At 42.6% G+C, this 22,667-nt stretch overlaps 1 protein-coding gene across 1 annotated transcript in view; it reads left to right on the top strand.

Annotated features, from left to right (window-relative positions):
- The first annotated feature begins 4,910 nt into the window (after positions 1-4,910).
- LOC109885060 (ciliary neurotrophic factor receptor subunit alpha-like) overlaps positions 4,911-22,667 on the top strand; it is a 135,067-nt gene continuing 117,310 nt past the window's right edge. The window contains exon 1 of the mRNA XM_031802358.1: positions 4,911-5,315. Within this exon, the coding sequence (XP_031658218.1) occupies positions 5,234-5,315 (82 nt within the window). The 5' untranslated portion in view covers positions 4,911-5,233. The remainder of the gene's footprint in view (positions 5,316-22,667) is intronic.

Here is a 22,667-nt window from a genome sequence, read left to right as displayed (position 1 = left end):
AAACGACCTCCACTCATCACTGTAAAACGCTCTCTGAAACACTTCAGCGAGCAGGCCTTTCTAATCGACCTGGCCGGGGTATCCTGGAAGGATATTGATCTCATCCTGTCAGTAGAGGATGCCTGGATATTTTTTTAAATGCCTTCCTAACCATCTTAAATAAACATGCCCCATTCAAGAAATTTAGAACCAGGAACAGATATAGCCCTTAGTTCTCCCCAGACCTGACTGCCCTTAACCAACACAAAAACATCATATGGCGTTCTGCATTAGCATCGAACAGCCCCCATGATATGCAGCTGTTCAGGGAAGCTAGAAACCATTATACACAGGCAGTTAGAAAAGCCTAGGCTAGCTTTTTCAAGCAGAAATTTGCTTCCTGCAACACTAACTCAAAAAAGTTCTGGGACACTGTAAATTCCATGGAGAATAAGAACACCTCCTCCCAGCTGCCCACTGCACTGAAGATAGGAAACACTGTCACCACTGATAAATCCACCATAATTGAGAATTTCAATAAGCATTTTTCTACGGCTGGCCATGCTTTCCACCTGGCTACTCCTACCCCGGTCAACACCACTGCACCCCCAACAGCAACTCGCCCAAGCCTTCCCCATTTCTCCTTCGCCCAAATCCATTCAGCTGATGTTCTGAAAGAGCTGCAAAATCTGGACCCCTGCAAATCAGCCGGGCTTGACAATCTGGACCCTTTCTTTCTAAAATTATCTGCCGAAATTGTTGCCACCCCTATTACTAGCCTGTTCAACCTCTCTTTCGTGTCGTCTGAGATTCCCAAAGATTGGAAAGCAGCTGCAGTCATCCCCCTCTTCAAAGGGGGGGACACTCTTGACACAAACTGCTACAGACCTATATCTATCCTACCATGCCTTTCTAAGGTCTTCGAAAGCCAAGACAACAAACAGATTACCGACCATTTCGAATCTCACCATACCTTCTCTGCTATGCAATCTGGTTTCAGAGCTGGTCATGGGTGCACCTCAGCCACGCTCAAGGTCCTAAACGATATCTTAACCGCCATCGATAAGAAACATTACTGTGCAGACGTATTCATTGATCTGGCCAAGGCTTTCGACTCTGTCAATCACCACATCCTCATCAGCAGACTCGACAGCCTTGGTTTCTCAAATGATTGCTTCGCCTGCTGTCCGGACCTCTGGCAGTCTCTATGGGGGTGCCACAGGGTTCAATTCTTGGACCGACTCTCTTCTCTGTATACATCAATGAGGTCGCTCTTGCTGCTGGTGAGTCTCTGATCCACCTCTACGCAGACGACACCATTCTGTATACTTCCGGGCCTTCTTTGGACACTGTGTTAACAACCCTCCAGGCAAGCTTCAATGCCATACAACTCTCCTTCCGTGGCCTCCAATTGCTCTTAAATACAAGTAAAACTAAATGCATGCTCTTCAACCGATCGCTACCTGCACCTACCCGCCTGTCCAACATCACTACTCTGGACGGCTCTGACTTAGAATACGTGGACAACTACAAATACTTAGGTGTCTGGTTAGACTGTAAACTCTCCTTCCAGACCCATATCAAACATCTCCAATCCAAAGTTAAATCTAGAATTGGCTTCCTATTTCGCAACAAAGCATCCTTCACTCATGCTGCCAAACATACCCTTGTAAAACTGACCATCCTACCAATCCTCGACTTTGGCGATGTCATTTACAAAATAGCCTCCAATACCCTACTCAACAAATTGGATGCAGTCTATCACAGTGCAATCCGTTTTGTCACCAAAGCCCCATATACTACCCACCATTGCGACCTGTACGCTCTCGTTGGCTGGCCCTCGCTTCATACTCGTCCCCAAACCCACTAGCTCCATGTCATCTACAAGACCCTGCTAGGTAAAGTCCCCCCTTATCTCAGCTCGCTGGTCACCATAGCATCTCCCACCTGTAGCACACGCTCCAGCAGGTATATCTCTCTAGTCACCCCCAAAACCAATTATTTCTTTGGCCGCCTCTCCTACCAGTTCTCTGCTGCCAATGACTGGAACGAACTACAAAAATCTCTGAAACTGGAAGCACTTGTCTCCCTCACTAGCTTTAAGCACCAACTGTCAGAGCAGCTCACAGATTACTGCACCTGTACATAGCCCACCTATAATTTAGCCCAACCAACTACTGTATTTAATTTATTTATTTATTTTGCTCCTTTGCTCCTTTGCACCCCATTATTTTTATTTCTACTTTGCACATTCTTCCATTGCAAAACTACCATTCCAGTGTTTTACTTGCTATATTGTATTTACTTTGCCACCATGGCCTTTTTTGCATTTACCTCCCTTCTCATCTCATTTGCTCACATTGTATATAGACTTGTTTATACTGTATTATTGACAGTATGTTTGTTTTACTCCATGTGTAACTCTGTGTCGTTGTATCTGTCGAACTGCTTTGCTTTATCTTGGCCAGGTCGCAATTGTAAATGAGAACTTGTTCTCAACTTGCCTACTTGGTTAAATAAAGGTAAAATAAATAAATACATCTCTTTTACAGTAGCCATTACAACGAAAACATGCCATGCGATTGTTTGAGGATAGCACCCCAATATTTTTCCACCTGCACAGGTTTCATAAATTCACAAATAGCGATTAAATATTCACTTACATTTGAAAACCTTCCTCTAATTTGTCATCCAAAGTGTCCCAGCTATAACATATAGTGTCATTTTGTTCGATAAAATATTTTTTATATCCCAAAAAGTCAGTTTAGTTTGAGCCATCGATTTGACTAATCCAGTTGTTCAACATGCAGAGATAGGAATCTGAAAATGGTGTGGTGTTGTATGGAGGGGGGATGGGTGGTGTTGTGTAGAAGGGAGATGTGTGGAGGGGAGATGAGTGGTGTTGTGTGGAGAGGAGATGTGTGGAGGGGAGATGGGTGATGTTGTGTGGAGGAGAGATGGGTGGTGTTGTGTGGAGGGGGGATGGGTGGTGTTGTATGGAGGGGGGATGGGTGGTGTTGTGTGGAGGGGAGATGGGTGGTGTTGTATGGAGATGTGGAGTGGGGCGATGTGGGGTGGGGAGATGTGGGGTGGGGAGATAGGTGGTGTTGTATGGAGATGTGGGGTGGGGAGATGTGGGGTGAGGAGATGTGGGGTGGGGAGATGTGGGGTGGGGAGATGTGGGGAGGGGAGATGTGGGGTGGGGAGATGTGGGGAGGGGAGATGTGGGGTGGGGAGATGTGGCGTAGGGAGATGTGGGGAGGGGAGATGTGGGGTGGGGAGATGTGGGGAGGGGAGATGTGGGGTGGGGAGATGTGGGGAGGGCAGATGTGGGGAGGGGAGATGTGGGGTGGGGAGATGTGGTGTGGGAAGATGTGAGGTTATGTGGGAGAGGAGATGTGGGGTGGGGAGATGTGGGGTGGGGAGATGTGGGGTGGGGAGATGTGGGGAGGGGAGATGTGGGGTGGGGAGATGTGGGGAGGGGAGATGTGGGGTGGGGAGATGTGGCGTAGGGAGATGTGGGGAGGGGAGATGTGGGGTGGGGAGATGTGGGGAGGGGAGATGTGGGGTGGGGAGATGTGGGGAGGGCAGATGTGGGGAGGGGAGATGTGGGGTGGGGAGATGTGGTGTGGGGAGATGTGGGGTGAGGAGATGTGAGGTTATGTGGGAGAGGAGATGTGGGGGGAGATGTGGGGAGGGGAGATGTGGGGTGGGGAGATGTGGGGTGGGGAGATGTGGGGTGGTCATCCTCGCTGCGGAATCATTAAACACACATTTTAAAAAAAAGGTTTTTTAAATGTGCAAGTCAGTAGGCAAGTCAGCTAAGAACTAATTAGTATGTACAGTGACAGCCTACCAATGCCAAATCGGGACGACACTGGGTCAATCATACTTTTACTTTTGATACTTAAATATATTTTAGCAATTACATTAACTTTTATACTTATGTGTATTTAAAACCAAATACGTTTAGAGTTTTATTCAAGTTATATTTTACTGGGTGACTTTTACTTTCACTTGACTCATTTTCTAGTAAGTTATCTTTACGTTTACTTACGTATGACAATTGGGTGATTTTTCTACCACCGTCTACAGGCTGCCTGCTGGTCCTTTAAGAGCTGCTGCTGCCTCACCCTCCCACAGATTAGCTGAACAATGCATAGGAAGGAGGACGGACAAACAGAGACGGAGAGAGAGAGATAGGAAAGAGAGAGACAGAGACATAGAGAGAGAGATAGGAAAGAGAGAGACAGAGACATAGAGAGAGAGATAGGAAAGAGAGAGACAGAGACATAGAGAGAGAGATAGGAAAGAGAGAGACAGAGACATAGAGAGAGAGATAGGAAAGAGAGAGACAGAGACATAGAGAGAGAGATAGGAAAGAGAGAGACAGAGACATAGAGAGAGAGATAGGAAAGAGAGAGACAGAGACATAGAGAGAGAGATAGGAAAGAGAGAGACAGAGACATAGAGAGAGAGATAGGAAAGAGAGAGACATAGAGAGAGAGATAGGAAAGAGAGAGACATAGAGAGACAGAGACATAAAGAGAGAGACAGAGACGGAGAGAGAGAGATAGGAAAGAGAGAGACAGAGACATAGAGAGAGAGATAGGAAAGAGAGAGACAGAGACATAGAGAGAGAGATAGGAAAGAGAGAGATAGAGACATAGAGAGAGAGATAGGAAAGAGAGAGACAGAGACATAGAGAGAGAGATAGGAAAGAGAGAGACAGAGACGGAGAGAGAGAGATAGGAAAGAGAGAGACAGAGACATAGAGAGAGAGATAGGAAAGAGAGAGACAGAGACATAGAGAGAGAGATAGGAAAGAGAGAGACAGAGACATAGAGAGAGAGATAGGAAAGAGAGAGACAGAGACATAGAGAGAAAGAGAGAGAGAGAGAGAGAGAGAGAGAGAGAGAGAGAATATTATCTATTTCACTTGCTTTGGCAATGTAAACATATGTTTCCCATGCCAATAAAGGTCCCTAAATTTAAATTGAATTGAGAGAGAGAGAGAAGCAGAGAGTGATAGATTGAGTGAGCAAGGCAGAGGGGGGAGATAGAGGCAGAGAGAGAGAGAGTGAGAAAGAGAGAAGCAGATAAAGAGTGATAGTAAAAGGAAACAGAGAGAGAAGGGGAAAGCCTGTGTTTCAGCTCTGAGGCGCTAACCGTCTCCCTCCAGACTGACCTTGCAGTCCCGCCCCTCCCTGACCCAGCAGGACTCTGACATGCTCCTCTGTGTCTCTGTCTCCAGATGGCCAACACCGTAACGTTGCTGTGCTGTGTAGTGCTAGCTGCTGTGGTGGTGGCATACGCGCAGAGACGCAACCAGACAGGTAAGAACCAACACACTCCTACTACAACAACCCATCTATCTATCTATCTATCTATCTATCTATCTATCTATCTATCTATCTATCTATCTCACTGCTTTTACCCTGCCTGTCTGTCTATTGATGAGATATATATTATATAACAACCTTGTTGCACATGGACTCATTATTGTTGTTGTTGATGTTGTTGTTGTCAGTGTTGTTGTTTTTGTCAGCGGTGTTGTTTGTGTCAGTGTTGTCAAGGTTGTTTTTGTTGTCATTGTTGTTGTTGTTGCTGTTGCTGTCAGTACTGTTGTTGTCAGTGTTGTTGTTGTTGTCAGTGTTGTCAGTGTTGTTGTTGTCAGTGTTGTCAGTGTTGTTGTTGTTGTTGTTGTCAGTGTTGTTGTTGTCAGTGTTGTTGTTGTTGTCAGTGTTGTCAGTGTTGTTGTTGTCAGTGTTGTCAGTGTTGTTGTTGTTGTTGTTGTCAGTGTTGTTGTTGTCAGTGTTGTTGTTGTTGTCAGTGTTGTTGTTGTCGGTGTTGTTGTTGTCAGTATTGTTGTTGTTGACTGTGTTGTTGTTGTCAGTATTGTTGTTGTTGACAGTGTTGTTGTTGACAGTATTGTTGTTGTTGACAGTGTTGTTGTTGTCAGTATTGTTGTTGTTGTCAGTGTTGTTGTTGTCACCATTGTTGTTGTCAGTATTGTTGTTGTTGACTGTGTTGTTGTTGTCAGTATTGTTGTTGTTGACAGTGTTGTTGTTGACAGTATTGTTGTTGTTGACAGTGTTGTTGTTGTCAGTATTGTTGTTGTTGACAGTATTGTTGTTGTCAGTATTGTTGTTGTTGACAGTGTTGTTGTTGTCAGTATTGTTGTTGTTGACAGTGTTGTTGTTGTCAGTATTGTTGTTGTTGACAGTGTTGTTGTTGTCAGTATTGTTGTTGTTGACAGTATTGTTGTTGTCAGTATTGTTGTTGTTGACAGTGTTGTTGTTGTCAGTATTGTTGTTGTTGTCAGTGTTGTTGTTGTCACCATTGTTGTTGTCAGTATTGTTGTTGTTGACAGTGTTGTTGTTGTCAGTATTGTTGTTGTTGACAGTGTTGTTGTTGTCAGTATTGTTGTTGTTGACAGTATTGTTGTTGTCAGTATTGTTGTTGTTGACAGTGTTGTTGTTGTCAGTATTGTTGTTGTTGTCAGTGTTGTTGTTGTCACCATTGTTGTTGTCAGTATTGTTGTTGTTGACTGTGTTGTTGTTGTCACCATTGTTGTTGTCAGTATTGTTGTTGTTGACAGTGTTGTTGTTGTCAGCATTGTTGTTGTTGACAGTGTTGTTGTTGTCAGTATTATTGTTGTTGACAGTGTTGTTGTTAGTGTTTTTGTCAGTGTTGTTGTTGTTGTCAGTGTTGTTGTTGATGTTGTCAGTGTTGTCGTTGTTGTTGTTGTCAGCGGCATTGTTGTTGTTGTCAGCGTTGTTGTTGTTGATGTTGTCAGTGTTGTTGTTGTCCCTTCTCTTCGGTTCTGTCCTTCGGTCTCTGTTTGGATCAGAACATAGTGTATTGTGTTCTTAGAGCTCAGAGCCTGCTCCCTTTCACCTGACTATGGGGTTTGGAGGCTGAGTGAGCCCTCCTCTCTCCCATCCTCCATTCCTCTCTCCTCCCTCCTCTCTCCCCTCTGAGCAGCAGAGGACTGTCTCCTCTGTCACAAGTAAATACAAGTAAAACTAAATGCATGCTTTTCAACCGTTCGCTGCTCGCACCCACCCGCCCGACTAGCATCAATACTCTGGACTAGAGGTTGACCGATTATGATTTTTCAACGCCGACACCCAATACCGATTATTGGATGACCAAAACAGCCGATACCGATTAATCGGACGATTTTTATTTATTCATTTATTTGTAATAATGACAATTACAACAATACTGAATGAACACTTATTTTAACTTAATATAATACATCAATAAAATCTATTTAGCCTCAAGTAAATAGTGAAACATGTTCAATATGGTTTAAATAATGCAAAAACAAAGTGTTGGAGAAGAAAGTAAAAGTGCAATATGTGCTATGTAAGAAAGCTAACGTTTCAGTTCCTTGCTCAGAACATGAGAACATATGAAAGCTGGTGGTTCCTTTTAACATGAGTCTTCAATATTCCCAGGTAAGAAGTTTTAGGTTGTAGTTATTATAGGACTATTTCCCTCTATACCATTTGTATTTCATTAACCTTTGACTATTGGATGTTCTTATAGGCACTTTAGTATTGCCAGTGTAACAGTATAGCTTCCGTCCCTCTCCTCGCTCCTCCCTGGGCTCGAACCAGCAACACAACGACAACAGCCACCATCGAAGCAGCGTTACCCATGCGTTACCCATGCAGAGCAAGGGGAACAACTGCTAGAAGGCTCAGAGCGAGTGACGTTTGAAACGCTATTAGCGCTCGATAACTAGCTAGCCATTTCACTTTGGTTACACCAGCCTCATCTCGGGAGTTGATAGGCTTGAAGTCATAAACAGCGCAATGTTTGACGCACAACAAAGAGCTGCTGGCAAAACGCACGAAAGTGCTGTTTGAATGAATGTTTATGTGTCTGCTTCTGCTTCTGCCTACCACCGCTCAGTCAGATACTTAGATACTTGTATGCTCGTATGCTGATTCAGATTATATGTAAAGCAGGACACGCTAGATAATATCTAGTAATATCATCAACCATGTGTAGTTAACAAGTGATTATGATTGATTGTTTTTTGTAAAGATAAGTTTAATGCTAGCTAGCAACTTACCTTGGCTTACTGCATTCGCATAACAGGTAGTCTCCTTGTGGAGTGCAACGAGAGAGAGGCAGGTCGCTATTGCGTTGGACCAGTTAACTGTAAGGGTGCAAGATTGGATCCCCCGAGCTGACAATGTGAGAATCTGTCGTTCTGCCCCTGAACAAGGCTGTTAACCCACCGTTCCTAGGCCGTCATTGAAAATAAGAATGTGTTCTTAACTGACTTGCCTAGTTAAATAAAGGTATACAAAATGTAAAATGCTTTTACAAAATCGGCAAGTCGGCGCCCAAAAATACAGATTTCCGATTGTTATGAAAACTTGAAATCGGCCCTAATTCCGATGAATCGGGAACTACTCTGGACGGTTCTGACTTAGAATATGTGGACGACTACAATAAGCTACGTGTCTGGCTAGATTGTAAACTCTCCTTCCAGACTCGTATTAAACATCTCCAATCCAAAATAAAATCTATAATTGTCTTTCTATTTTGCAACAAAGCCTCCTTCACTCAGGCCGCCAAACTTACCCTGTAAAACGGACTATCCTACCGATCCTCGACTTCGGCGATGCCATTTACAAACTTACCCTGTAAAACTGACTATCCTACCGATCCTCGACTTTGGCGATGCCATTTACAAAATAGCTTCCAATACTCTACTCAGCAAACTGGATGCAGTCTATCACAGTGCCGTCTATTTTGTCACCAAAACACCATATACCACCCACCACTGCAACCTGTACAGTTGTGGTCGAAAGTTTTGAGAATGACACACATATTCATTTCCACAAAGTTTGCTGCTTCTTTTGTCTTCAGATATTTTTGTCAGATGTTAGTATGGAATACTGAAGTATAATTACAAACATTTCATAAGTATCAAAGGCTTTTATTGACAATTACATGAATTTGATGCAGAGTCAGTTTTGACCCTTCTTTTTCAAGACCTATGCAATCTGCCCTGGCATGCTGTCAATTAACTTCTAGGCCACATCCTGACTGATGGCAGCCCATTCTTGCATAAACAATGCTTGGAGTTTGTCAGAATTTGTGGGTTTTTGTTTGTTCACCCACCTCTTGAGGATTGACCACAAGTTCTCGATGGGATTAAGGTCTGGGGAGTTTCCTGGCCATAGACCCAAAATATTGATGTTTTTTTCCCGAACCACTTAGTTATCAATTTTGCCTTATGGCAAGGTGCTCCATCATGCTGGAAAAGGCATTGTTCCTCACCAAACTGTTCCTGGATGATTGGGAGAAGTTGCTCTCGGAGGATGTGTTGAGACCATTCTTTATTTATGGCTGTGTTCTTAGGCAAAATTGCGAGTTAGCCCACTCCATTGGCTGAGAAGCAACCCCACACATGAATGGTCTCAGGATTATTTACTGTTGGCATGACACAGGACTGATGGTAGCGCTCACCTTGTCTTCTCCGGACAAGCTTTTTTCCGGATGCCCCAATCAATCGGAATGGGGATTCATCAGAGACAATGATTTTACCCCAGTCCTCAGCAGTTCAATCCCTGTACCTTTTGCAGAATCCGTCCCTGATGTTTTTCCCGGAGAGAAGTGGTTTCTTTGCTGCCCTTCTTGACACCATCCATCCTCCAAAAGTATTCGCCTCACTGTGTGTGCAGATGCACTCACACCTGCCTACTGCCATTCCTGAGCAAGCTCTGTACTGGTGATGCCCCGATCCCGCAGCTGAATCAACTATAGGAGATGGTCCTGACGCTTGATGGACTTTCTTGGGTGCCCTGAAGCATTCTTCACAACAATTTAACCGCTCTCCCTGAAGTTCTTGATGATCTGATAAATGGTTGATTTAGGTGCAATCTTACTGGCAGCAATACCTTTGCCTGTGAAGCCCTTTTTGTGCAAAGTAATGATGATTGCACGTGTTTCCTTGCAGGTAACCATGGTTGACAGAGGAAGAACAATGATTCCAAGCACCACCCTCCTTTTGAAGCTTCCAGCCTTGTCCTCGTCTACACTCACACCTGTGTTAACGAGAGAATCACTGACATGATGTGTGCTGGTCCTTTTGTGGCAGAGCTTAAATGCAGTGGAAATGTTTTTGGGGGAATCAGTTCATTTGTGTGGCAAAGAGGGACTTTGCAATGAATTGCTATTCATCTGATCACATTCTGAAGTATATGCAAATTGCCATCATACAAACTGAGGCAGTAGACTTTGTGAAAATTAATATTTGTGTCATTCTCAAAACTTTTGGCCACGACTGTATGCTGTAGTCGGCTGGCTCTCGCTACATATTCGTCGCCAGACCCACTGGCTCCAGGTCATCTATTAGTCTATGCTAGATAAAGCTCTGCCTTATCCCAGCTCACTGGTCACGATAACAACACCCACCCGTAGCACGTGTTCTAGCAGGTATATCTCACTGGTCATCCCCAAAGCCAACACCTCCTTTGGCCGCCTTTCCTTCCAGTTCTCTGCTGCCAATGACTGGAACAAATTGCAACAATCGCTGAAGCTGGAGATTTATTTTCCCTTCACTAACTTTAAACATCAGCTATTTGAGCAGCTAACCGATCGCTGCAGCTGTACATAGTCCACCTGTAAATCTATCTGCCTCATCCCCGTATTGTTTTTATGTACTTTTCTGCTCTTTTGCACACCAGCATTTCTACTTGCACATCATCATCTGCTCATGTATCACTCCAGTGTTAATCTGCTAAAATGTAATTACTTGCTACTATGGCCTACTTATTGCCTTACCTCCTCATGCCATTTGCACACACTGTATATAGATTTTCTTTTTTTTCTATTGTGTTATTGACTGTACACTTGTTTATTCCATGTGTAACTCTGTGTTGTTGTTTGTGTTGCACTGCTTTGCTTAATCTTGACCAGGTCTCAGTTGTAAATGAGAACTTGTTCTAAACTGGCTTACCTGGTTAAGTAAAGGTGAAATAAAAATAAAATAAAAACGAGGTCATACACAGATATAGGATGAGAGGGGGGAGTAGCAAGGGATGGAGGGTGGAAGGGAGAGCTTAGACTGCTAGGGTGCTTCTGAGCACTCCAGGCTAGGAGTGTGTGTGTGTGTGTGTCTGTCTGTCTGTCTGTCTGTCTCTGTGTTGGCAGCTAACTAGAGGTAACACAGCGACAAACAGATGGTGCTACTGTACAGATTGTCACCTGTCTCTGTGTTGGCAGCTACAGTGGCTTGCGCAATTATTCACCCCCTTGGCATTTTTCCATTTTTTTTGCCTTACAACCTGGAATTAAAATAGATTTTTGGGGGCCTTGTATCATTTCATTTACACAACATGCCTACCACTTTGAAGATGCAACATATTTTTTTATTTTGAAACAAACAAGAAATAAGACAAAAGACAAAAGACTGAAAACTTGAGTCTACATTCACCCCCCCAAAGTCAATACTTTGTAGAGCCACCTTTTGCAGCAATTACAGCTGCAATCCTCTTGGGGTATGTCTGTATAAGCTTGGCACATCTAGACACTGGGATTCTCCAGTTCCTTCAAGTTGGATGGGTTCTACTGGTGTACAGCAGTCTTTAAGTCATTACACAGATTCTCAATTGGATTGAGGTCTGGGCTTCGACTAGGCCATTCCAAGACATTTCAAAATATCCACATAAACCACCCAAGTGTTGCTTTAGCAGTATGCTTAGGGTTATTGTCCTGCTGGAAGGTGAACCTCCATCCCAGTCTCAAATCTCTGGAAGATTGAAACAGGTTTCTCTCAAGAATTTCCCTGTATTTAATGCTGTCCATCATTCATTCACTTCTGACCAGTTCCCCATTCCCTGCCGAAGAAAAACGGTGGTGGATGTTCTCTGGGTGATGAGAGGTGTTGGGTTTGCGCAAGATGTAGCGTTTTCCTTGATGGCCAAAAATCAACATTTTAGTCTCATCTGACCAGAGTACTTTCTTCCATATGTTTGGGGAGTCTCCCACATACCTTTTGGTGAACACCAAATGTGTTTGCTTCTTTTTATCTTTAAGCAATGGCTTTTTTCTGGCCATTCTTCCATAAAGCCCAACTCTGTGGAGTGTACGGCTTAAAGGGGTCCTATGGACAGATAATCCAATCTCTGCTGTAGAGCTTTGCAGCTCCTTCAGGGTTATCTTTGGTCTCTTTGTTGCCTCTCTGACTAATGCCCTCCTTGCCTGGTCCGTGAGTTTTGGTCGGCGGCCCTCTCTTGGCAGGTTCTGTTGTGGTGCCATATTCTTTCAATTTTTTAATAATAGATGTAGTGGTGCACCGTGGGATGTGAAAAGTTTCTGATATTTTTTCATAACCCAACCCTGATCTGTACTTCTCCACAACGTTGTCCCTGACCTGTTTGAAGATCTCCTTGGTCTTCATGGTGTCACTTGCTTGGTGGTGTCACTTGCTTAGTGGTGTTGCAGACTCTGGGTCCTTTCAGAACAGGTGTATATTTACTGAGATCATGTGACACTTAGATTGCACACAGGTGGACTTTATTTCACTTGTTATGGCGGCAATCCAAATACCGGGATCGATATGACAACTACCAGTGAAAATAGAGGGAGCCAAATTCAAACCACAGAAATCTCATAATTACAAATCCTAAAACATACATGTGTCATATCATTTTAAATGTAATCTTGTTGTGAATCCCACCAAAGTGTCCGATTTTAAATAGGCTTTTCAGCGAAAGCACTACAAACGATTATGTTAGGTCTCCACCAAACCACAAATAGCACAGCCATTTTCCAGAAAAATATAGCATTCACAAAAAACTGAAAGAAAGATAAAATGAATTCACTAACCTTGAAATATCTTCATGTTCATGTTACACAATACATGCATGTTTTGTTTGATGAAGTTCATATTTATATTTGCGATTGTAACAGTCAGTCAGCCAGTCAGTCAGCCAGTCAGTCAGTCAGTCAGTCAGCCAGTCATCCTCTATTTCTGTGATTGTAACAGTCAGTCAGCCAGTCAGTAGGTCAGTCAGCCAGTCATCCTCTATTTCTGTGATTGTAACAGTCAGTCAGCCAGTCATCCTCTATTTCTGTGATTGTAACAGTCAGTCAGCCAGTCATCCTCTATTTCTGTGATTGTAACAGTCAGTCAGCCAGTCAGTCAGTCAGTCAGCCAGTCATCCTCTATTTCTGTGATTGTAACAGTCAGTCAGCCAGTCAGTCAGTCAGTCAGCCAGTCATCCTCTATTTCTGTGATTGTAACAGTCAGTCAGCCAGTCATCCTCTATTTCTGTGATTGTAACAGTCAGTCAGCCAGTCAGTCAGTCAGTCAGCCAGTCATCCTCTATTTCTGTGATTGTAACAGTCAGTCAATCAGTCAGTCAGTCAGCCAGTCATCCTCTATTTCTGTGATTGTAACAGTCAGTCAGCCAGTCATCCTCTATTTCTGTGATTGTAACAGTCAGTCAGCCAGTCAGTCAGTCAGTCAGCCAGTCATCCTCTATTTCTGTGATTGTAACAGTCAGTCAATCAGTCAGTCAGTCAGCCAGTCATCCTCTATTTCTGTGATTGTAACAGTCAGTCAGCCAGTCATCCTCTATTTCTGTGATTGTAACAGTCAGTCAGCCAGTCATCCTCTATTTCTGTGATTGTAACAGTCAGTCAGCCAGTCAGTCAGTCAGTCAGCCAGTCATCCTCTATTTCTGTGATTGTAACAGTCAGTCAGTCAGCCAGTCAGTCAGTCAGTCAGTCAGCCAGTCATCCTCTATTTCTGTGATTGTAACAGTCAGTCAGCCAGTCAGTCAGTCAGTCAGCCAGTCATCCTCTATTTCTGTGATTGTAACATCCAATCAATCAGTCAGTCTATCAGTCAGTCTATCAGTCAGTCTATCAGTCAGTCTATCAGTCAGTCAGTCAGTCAGTCAGTCAGTCCGTCATCCTCTATTTCTGTGATTGTAACAGTCAGTCAATCAGTCAGTCAGTCAGTCAATCAGTCAGTCACTCCATCTGCCTGTCTCTATTTCTGTGATTGTAACAGTCAGTCAATCAGTCAGTCAGTCAGTCAATCAGTCAGTCACTCCGTCTGTCTGTCTCTATTTCTGTGATTGTAACATCCAGTCAATCAGTCAGTCAGTCAGTCAATCAGTCAGTCACTCCGTCTGTCTGTCTCTATTTCTGTGATTGTAACAGTCAGTCAGCCAGTCATCCATGCAACAAAATAGTAAAAACACCAAGGGGGATGATACTTTAGCAAGGCACAGTAACTAGAGGTAACACAGTGACAGACAGATGGTGCTGCTGTTCAGATTGTCACCTGTCTCTGTTTTGGCAGCTAATTAGAGAAATGTCCTTGTTCTTGAAAGAAAAGGAAATATTTTGTCCATTAAAATAACATCAAATTGATCAGAAATACAGTGTAGACATTGTTAATGTTGTAAAGGACTATTGTAGCTGGAAATTACAGATTTTTTATGGAATATATTCATAGGTGTACAGAGGCCCATTATCAGCAACCATCACTCCTGTGTTCCAATGGCACATTGTGTTAGCTAATCCAAGTTTATCATTTTAAAAGGCTAAATGATCACTAGCAAACCCTTTTGCAAACCCATTTGCAATCACTAATTTCAGCAGAACTGAAAACTGTTGTCCTAGTTGAGTATCTGGAGCATCAGCATTTGTGGGTTCGATTACAGGCTCATAATAGCCAGGATAGATAATAGACAGTAACAGCAGTATACTGTAGGTAGGGGTAAAGGATAGATAATATACAATAACAGCAGTCTACTGTAGGTAGGGGTAAAGGATAGATAATAGACAGTAACAGCAGTATACTGTAGGTAGGGGTAAAGGATAGATAATAGACAGTAACAGCAGTATACTGTAGGTAGGGGTAAAGGATAGATAATAGACAGTAACAGCAGTATACTGTAGGTAGGGGTAAAGGATAGATAATAGACAGTAACAGCAGTATACTGTAGGTAGGGGTAAAGGATAGATAATAGACAGTAACAGCAGTATACTGTAGGTAGGGGTAAAGGATAGATAATAGACAGTAACAGCAGTATACTGTAGGTAGGGGTAAAGGATAGATAATAGACAGTAACAGCAGTATACTGTAGGTAGGGGTAAAGGATAGATAATAGACAGTAACAGCAGTATACTGTAGGTAGGGGTAAAGGATAGATAATAGACAGTAACAGCAGTATACTGTAGGTAGGGGTAAAGGATAGATAATAGACAGTAACTGTTACACCCTGGCCTTAGTATTCTGTGTTTTCTTTATTATGTTGGTTAGGCCAGGGGGTGACGTGGGTGATTATGTGTTTGTCTTGTCTAGGGGTTTTGTAGATTGATGGGGTTGTGTTTAGTGTAGTATTCTAGGTAAGTCTATGGTTCAGAGGCAGGTGTTTATCGTTGTCTCTGATTGGGAACCATATTTAGGCAGCCATATTCTTTGGGTATTTCGTGGGTGATTGTTCCTGTCTCTGTGTTTTGCACCAGTTAGGACTGGTTCGGTTTTTCCACGGTTTCTTATTTTGTATAGTGTTCACGTTTTCATCTTTCATTAAAGATGTTCAACCATAACCACGCTGCATTTTGGTCCTCCTCTCCTTCCCAGGAAGAAAACCCTTCTATCAGTATAACTCTAACCCTTCTATCAGTATAACTCTGTATTTCTAATCAATTGATGTTGTTTTAATGGAAAAAAATGTGCTTTTCTTTCCAAATCAAGGACATTTCTAAGTGACCCCAAACCTTTGACCGGTAGTGTGTGTGTATATATATATATATATATATATACACACATACTTCGGACTCTGACATAGCTCGTTCTAATATTTCTATGTTTCTTAATTCCATTATTTTACTTTTTATATTTATTTGACTTGCTGTGAATTGTTAGATACTACTGCACTGCTAGAAACACCAGCATTTAGTTATGTATTACTGTACTGTAGAAACACCAGCATTTAGTTATGTATTACTGCACTGCTAGAAACACCAGCATTTAGTTATGTATTACTGCACTGCTAGGAACACCAGCATTTAGTTATGTATTACTGTACTGTAGAAACACCAGCATTTAGTTATGTATTACTGTACTGTAGAAACACCAGCATTTAGTTATGTATTACTGTACTGTAGAAACACCAGCATTTAGTTATGTATTACTGTACTGTAGAAACACCAGCATTTAGTTATGTATTACTGTACTGTTGAAACACCAGCATTTAGTTATGTATTACTGTACTGTAGAAACACCAGCATTTAGTTATGTATTACTGTACTGTAGAAACACCAGCATTTAGTTATGTATTACTGTACTGTAGAAACACCAACATTTAGTTATGTATTACTGTACTGTAGAAACACCAGCATTTAGTTATGTATTACTGTACTGTAGAAACACCAGCATTTAGTTATGTATTACTGTACTGTAGAAACACCAGCATTTAGTTATGTATTACTGTACTGTAGAAACACCAACATTTAGTTATGTATTACTGTACTGTAGAAACACCAGCATTTAGTTATGTATTACTGTACTGTAGAAACACCAGCATTTAGTTATGTATTACTGTACTGTAGAAACACCAGCATTTAGTTATGTATTACTGTACTGTAGAAACACCAACATTTAGTTATGTATTACTGTACTGTAGAAACACCAGCATTTAGTTATGTATTACTGTACTGTAGAAACACCAGCATTTAGTTATGTATTACTGTACTGTAGAAACACCAGCATTTAGTTATGTATTACTGTACTGTAGAAACACCAGCATTTAGTTATGTATTACTGTACTGTAGAAACACCAGCATTTAGTTATGTATTACTGTACTGTAGAAACACCAGCATTTAGTTATGTATTACTGTACTGTAGAAACACCAACATTTAGTTATGTATTACTGTACTGTAGAAACACCAGCATTTAGTTATGTATTACTGTACTGTAGAAACACCAGCATTTAGTTATGTATTACTGTACTGTAGAAACACCAGCATTTAGTTATGTATTACTGTACTGTAGAAACACCAGCATTTAGTTATGTATTACTGTACTGTAGAAACACCAGCATTTAGTTATGTATTACTGTACTGTAGAAACACCAACATTTAGTTATGTATTACTGTACTGTAGAAACACCAGCATTTAGTTATGTATTACTGTACTGTAGAAACACAAGCATTTAGTTATGTATTACTGTACTGTAGAAACACCAACATTTAGTTATGTATTACTGTACTGTAGAAACACCAACATTTAGTTATGTATTACTGTACTGTTGGAGCTAGAAACACAAGCATTTAGTTATGTATTACTGTACTGTAGAAACACCAGCATTTAGTTATGTATTACTGTACTGTAGAAACACCAGCATTTAGTTATGTATTACTGTACTGTAGAAACACCAGCATTTAGTTATGTATTACTGTACTGTAGAAACACCAGCATTTAGTTATGTATTACTGTACTGTAGAAACACCAGCATTTAGTTATGTATTACTGTACTGTAGAAACACCAGCATTTAGTTATGTATTACTGTACTGTAGAAACACCAGCATTTAGTTATGTATTACTGTACTGTAGAAACACCAGCATTTAGTTATGTATTACTGTACTGTTGAAACACCAGCATTTAGTTATGTATTACTGTACTGTAGAAACACCAGCATTTAGTTATGTATTACTGTACTGTAGAAACACCAGCATTTAGTTATGTATTACTGTACTGTAGAAACACCAGCATTTAGTTATGTATTACTGTACTGTAGAAACACCAGCATTTAGTTATGTATTACTGTACTGTAGAAACACCAGCATTTAGTTATGTATTACTCTACTGTAGAAACACCAACATTTAGTTATGTATTACTGTACTGTAGAAACACCAGCATTTAGTTATGTATTACTGTACTGTAGAAACACCAGCATTTAGTTATGTATTACTGTACTGTAGAAACACCAGCATTTAGTTATGTATTACTGTACTGTAGAAACACCAGCATTTAGTTATGTATTACTGTACTGTAGAAACACCAGCATTTAGTTATGTATTACTGTACTGTAGAAACACCAGCATTTAGTTATGTATTACTGTACTGTAGAAACACCAGCATTTAGTTATGTATTACTGTACTGTAGAAACACCAACATTTAGTTATGTATTACTGTACTGTAGAAACACCAGCATTTAGTTATGTATTACTGTACTGTAGAAACACCAACATTTAGTTATGTATTACTGTACTGTTGGAGCTAGAAACACCAGCATTTAGTTATGTATTACTGTACTGTAGAAACACCAACATTTAGTTATGTATTACTGTACTGTAGAAACACCAGCATTTAGTTATGTATTACTGTACTGTAGAAACACCAACATTTAGTTATGTATTACTGTACTGTAGAAACACCAGCATTTAGTTATGTATTACTGTACTGTAGAAACACCAGCATTTAGTTATGTATTACTGTACTGTAGAAACACCAACATTTAGTTATGTATTACTGTACTGTAGAAACACAAGCATTTAGTTATGTATTACTGTACTGTAGAAACACCAGCATTTAGTTATGTATTACTGTACTGTAGAAACACCAACATTTAGTTATGTATTACTGTACTGTAGAAACACCAGCATTTAGTTATGTATTACTGTACTGTAGAAACACCAGCATTTAGTTATGTATTACTGTACTGTAGAAACACCAGCATTTAGTTATGTATTACTGTACTGTAGAAACACCAGCATTTAGTTATGTATTACTGTACTGTAGAAACACCAACATTTAGTTATGTATTACTGTACTGTAGAAACACCAGCATTTAGTTATGTATTACTGTACTGTAGAAACACCAGCATTTAGTTATGTATTACTGTACTGTTGGAGCTAGAAACACCAGCATTTAGTTATGTATTACTGTACTGTAGAAACACCAACATTTAGTTATGTATTACTGTACTGTAGAAACACCAGCATTTAGTTATGTATTACTGTACTGTAGAAACACCAACATTTAGTTATGTATTACTGTACTGTAGAAACACCAGCATTTAGTTATGTATTACTCTACTGTAGAAACACCAGCATTTAGTTATGTATTACTGTACTGTAGAAACACCAGCATTTAGTTATGTATTACTGTACTGTAGAAACACCAGCATTTAGTTATGTATTACTGTACTGTAGAAACACCAGCATTTAGTTATGTATTACTGTACTGTAGAAACACCAGCATTTAGTTATGTATTACTGTACTGTAGAAACACCAGCATTTAGTTATGTATTACTGTACTGTAGAAACACCAGCATTTAGTTATGTATTACTGTACTGTAGAAACACCAGCATTTAGTTATGTATTACTGTACTGTAGAAACACCAGCATTTAGTTATGTATTACTGTACTGTAGAAACACCAGCATTTAGTTATGTATTACTGTACTGTAGAAACACCAGCATTTAGTTATGTATTACTGTACTGTAGAAACACCAGCATTTAGTTATGTATTACTGTACTGTAGAAACACCAGCATTTAGTTATGTATTACTGTACTGTAGAAACACCAACATTTAGTTATGTATTACTGTACTGTTGGAGCTAGAAGGACAGAAGGACAAGAAGAGGAATGGAGGAGGGATGGAGGATGGACAAAGGAGGGATGGAGGAGGGACGCAGGAGGGATGGAGGAGGGACGCAGGAGGGATGGAGGAGGGACGGAGGAGGGACGAAGGAGGGCTTTAGGATGGATGGAAGAGGGACGGAGGAGGGATGGAGGAGGGATTTAGGAGGGATGGAAGAGGGACGGAGGAGGGACGAAGGAGGGATTTAGGATGGATGGAAGAGGGACGGAGGAGGGATTTAAGATGGATGGAGGAGGGACGGAAGAGGGATGGAGGAGGGATGGAGGAGGGATTTAGGAGGGATTTAGGAGGGACGGAGGAGGGACGAAGGAGGGATTTAGGATGGATGGAGGAGGGACGGAAGAGGGATAGGGGAGGGACGGAGGAGGGATGCAGGAGGGACGGAAGAGGGATGGGGAGGGACGGAGGAGGGATGGAGGAGGGACAGAGGAGGGATGGAAGAGGGATGGGGGAGGGACGGAGGAGGGATGGAGGAGGGACAGAGGAGGGACGGAAGAGGGATGGGGAGGCACGGAGGAGGGATGGAGGAGGGACGCTGGAGGGATGTAGGAGGGATTTAGGAGGGATGTAGGAGGGATTTAGGAGGGGCTTAGGAGGGACGGAGGAGGGACGGAGGTATGAACGATGGAATAGACAGATTAAATATTAGAATCCGGAGAAAACTGGTTGTAAGAACTGTGTGTCTGTGTGCCTTGTCTGTGTGTGCCGTGTGTGTGTGCCGTGTGTGTGTGTGTGTGTGTGTGTGTGCGCGCACCAATACTCTCCGGCCTGGCCCTCTTAACCCTCAGCTCATTCAGAATTCAGCAGCAGGGCCTGTGAGTCTGGAGTGGTGCGGTGCGGTAGGGTGACACAGAGGAACTTATTCATACATATTGGGGGTACAGCAAGGTGAGCCTGGCCTAATGATAATGTGCTAAAGTATAAATGGATAATTTAACATCTGTTGGCTACAGTCCCAGCCTGCTTCACCCTCTGACCCCTCCTATTATGAGGAGCTGGATCAATCTTTCAGACTGGAACAAGGCTAACAGACTACTGCTGTAGCGAGAACTTAACAGAACACACCAGAGGAGAGGACAGGCTAGGAGAGGAGAGGAGAGGAGAGGAGAGGAGAGGAGAGGAGAGGAGAGGAGAGGAGAGGAGAGGAGAGGAGAGGAGAGGAGAGGAGAGGAGAGGAGAGGAGAGGAGAGGAGAGGAGACAGTGTAGAAGGGGAGGAGAGGAAAGGAGAGGAGAAGAGGAGACGACAGTGGAGAAGGGGAGGAGAGGACAGGAGATGAGAGGAGAGGAGAGGAGACAGTGTGGAAGGAAAGGAGAGGAGAAGAGGAGACAACAGTGGAGAAGGGGAGGAGAGGAGAGGAGAGGAGAGGAGAGGAGAGGAGAGGAGAGGAGAGGAGAGGAGAGGAGAGGAGAGGAGAGGAGAGGAGAGGAGAGGAGAGGAGAGGAGAGGAGGAGAGGAGAGGAGAGGACGCTAGAACACTTTAGCCCAGCAAGGAGGTCTTAAGCTGTAGGACATTAGTGTCTAGGGTTATGGTCATTGTAGGGCAGGGTTAACCTACAGAGGGGGTTGTCAGATTTGGCGCATAGCCAGAAAACATAGAGTAGGCCAATTCAGGCCATAAGCAACAAAGACCCAGAAGCGGCGCTCCTAGTGGCCGGGGACTTTAATGCAGCCAAACTTAAATCAGTTTTAACACATTTTCACCTGCATGTCACATGTGCAACCAGGGAAAAATCTCCACAGTGACTGTACATATCTGTACATATCCCAACCAGAAGCCATGGATTACAGGCAGCATCCGCATCGAGCTAAAGGCTAGAGCTGCTGCTGTCAAGGAGCGGGAGACTAATTCAGACCCTTATAACTAATCTTGCTATGCCCTCAGATGAGCCATCCAACAAACAAAGTGTCAATACAGGTTTAAGACTGAATCCTACTACACCGGCTCTGACGCTCGTCGGATGTGGCAGGTTTTGAAAACTATTACGGACTACAAAAGGAAACCCAGACGCGAGCTTCTCAGTGACGCGAGCCGACCAGACGAGCTAAATGCCTTTTATGCTCGCTTCGAGGCAAGCAACACAAAATCATGCACGACAGCACCAGCTGTTCTGCTGTTCTGGATGACTATGTGATAACGCTCTCGGTAGTCGATGTGAACAAAACCTTTAAACAGGGCCCCAATAACATCGACTGGGCTGTATTAGAGTGGGTCGAGAGTTTCAAGTACCTTGGTGTCCACATCACCAATGAACTATCATGGTCGAAGCACACTAAGACAGTCGTGAAGAGGGCACGACAAAACCTTTTCCCCCTCAGGAGACTGAAAATATTTGGCATGGGCCCCCAGATCCTCAAAACGTTCTACAGCTGCACCATCGTGAGTATCATGACCGGTTGCTCTCGATGGTATGGCAACTGCTCGGCATCTGAACATAAGGCGCTACAGAGGTTAGTGCGGTTAGTGGTTAGTGGTTAGTGCGAATAGCCCAGTACATCACTGGGGCCAAGCTTCCTGCCATCCAGGACCTATATAATAGGCGGTGTCAAAGGAAACCCCTTAAAATTGTCATAGACTTTCTCTGCTACTCCATGGCAAGCGGTACCGGAGCGCCAAGTCATGGACCAAAAGGCTCCTCAACAGCTTCTACCCCCAAGCCATTAGACTGCTGAACAATTCATAACAATCGCCACTGTACAATTTACATTGACTACCCCAACTTTTCTTCACTGCTGCTAATCGCTGTTTGTTTGTTACCTATGCATACTCACTTCGCCCCAACCTACATGTACAGATGACTTAAACTAGCCTGTACCCCCGCACACTGACTCGGGGTACCGGTGCCCCCTTGTATATAGCCTTCCACACTGACTCGGTACCGGTGCCCCTGTATATAGCCTCCACACTGACTCGGTACCGGTCGCCCCCTGTATATAGCCTCCACACTGACTCGGTACCGGTGCCCCCTGTATATAGCCTCCACATGACTCGGTACGGTGCCCCCTGTATATAGCC

Source organism: Oncorhynchus kisutch, linkage group LG23, assembly GCF_002021735.2.
Source record: "Oncorhynchus kisutch isolate 150728-3 linkage group LG23, Okis_V2, whole genome shotgun sequence".
In the NCBI taxonomy this organism is placed as follows: domain Eukaryota; kingdom Metazoa; phylum Chordata; class Actinopteri; order Salmoniformes; family Salmonidae; genus Oncorhynchus; species Oncorhynchus kisutch.
Note: the sequence above shows the minus strand (reverse complement) of the source record. Positions and strands in the feature narration are given on the sequence as shown.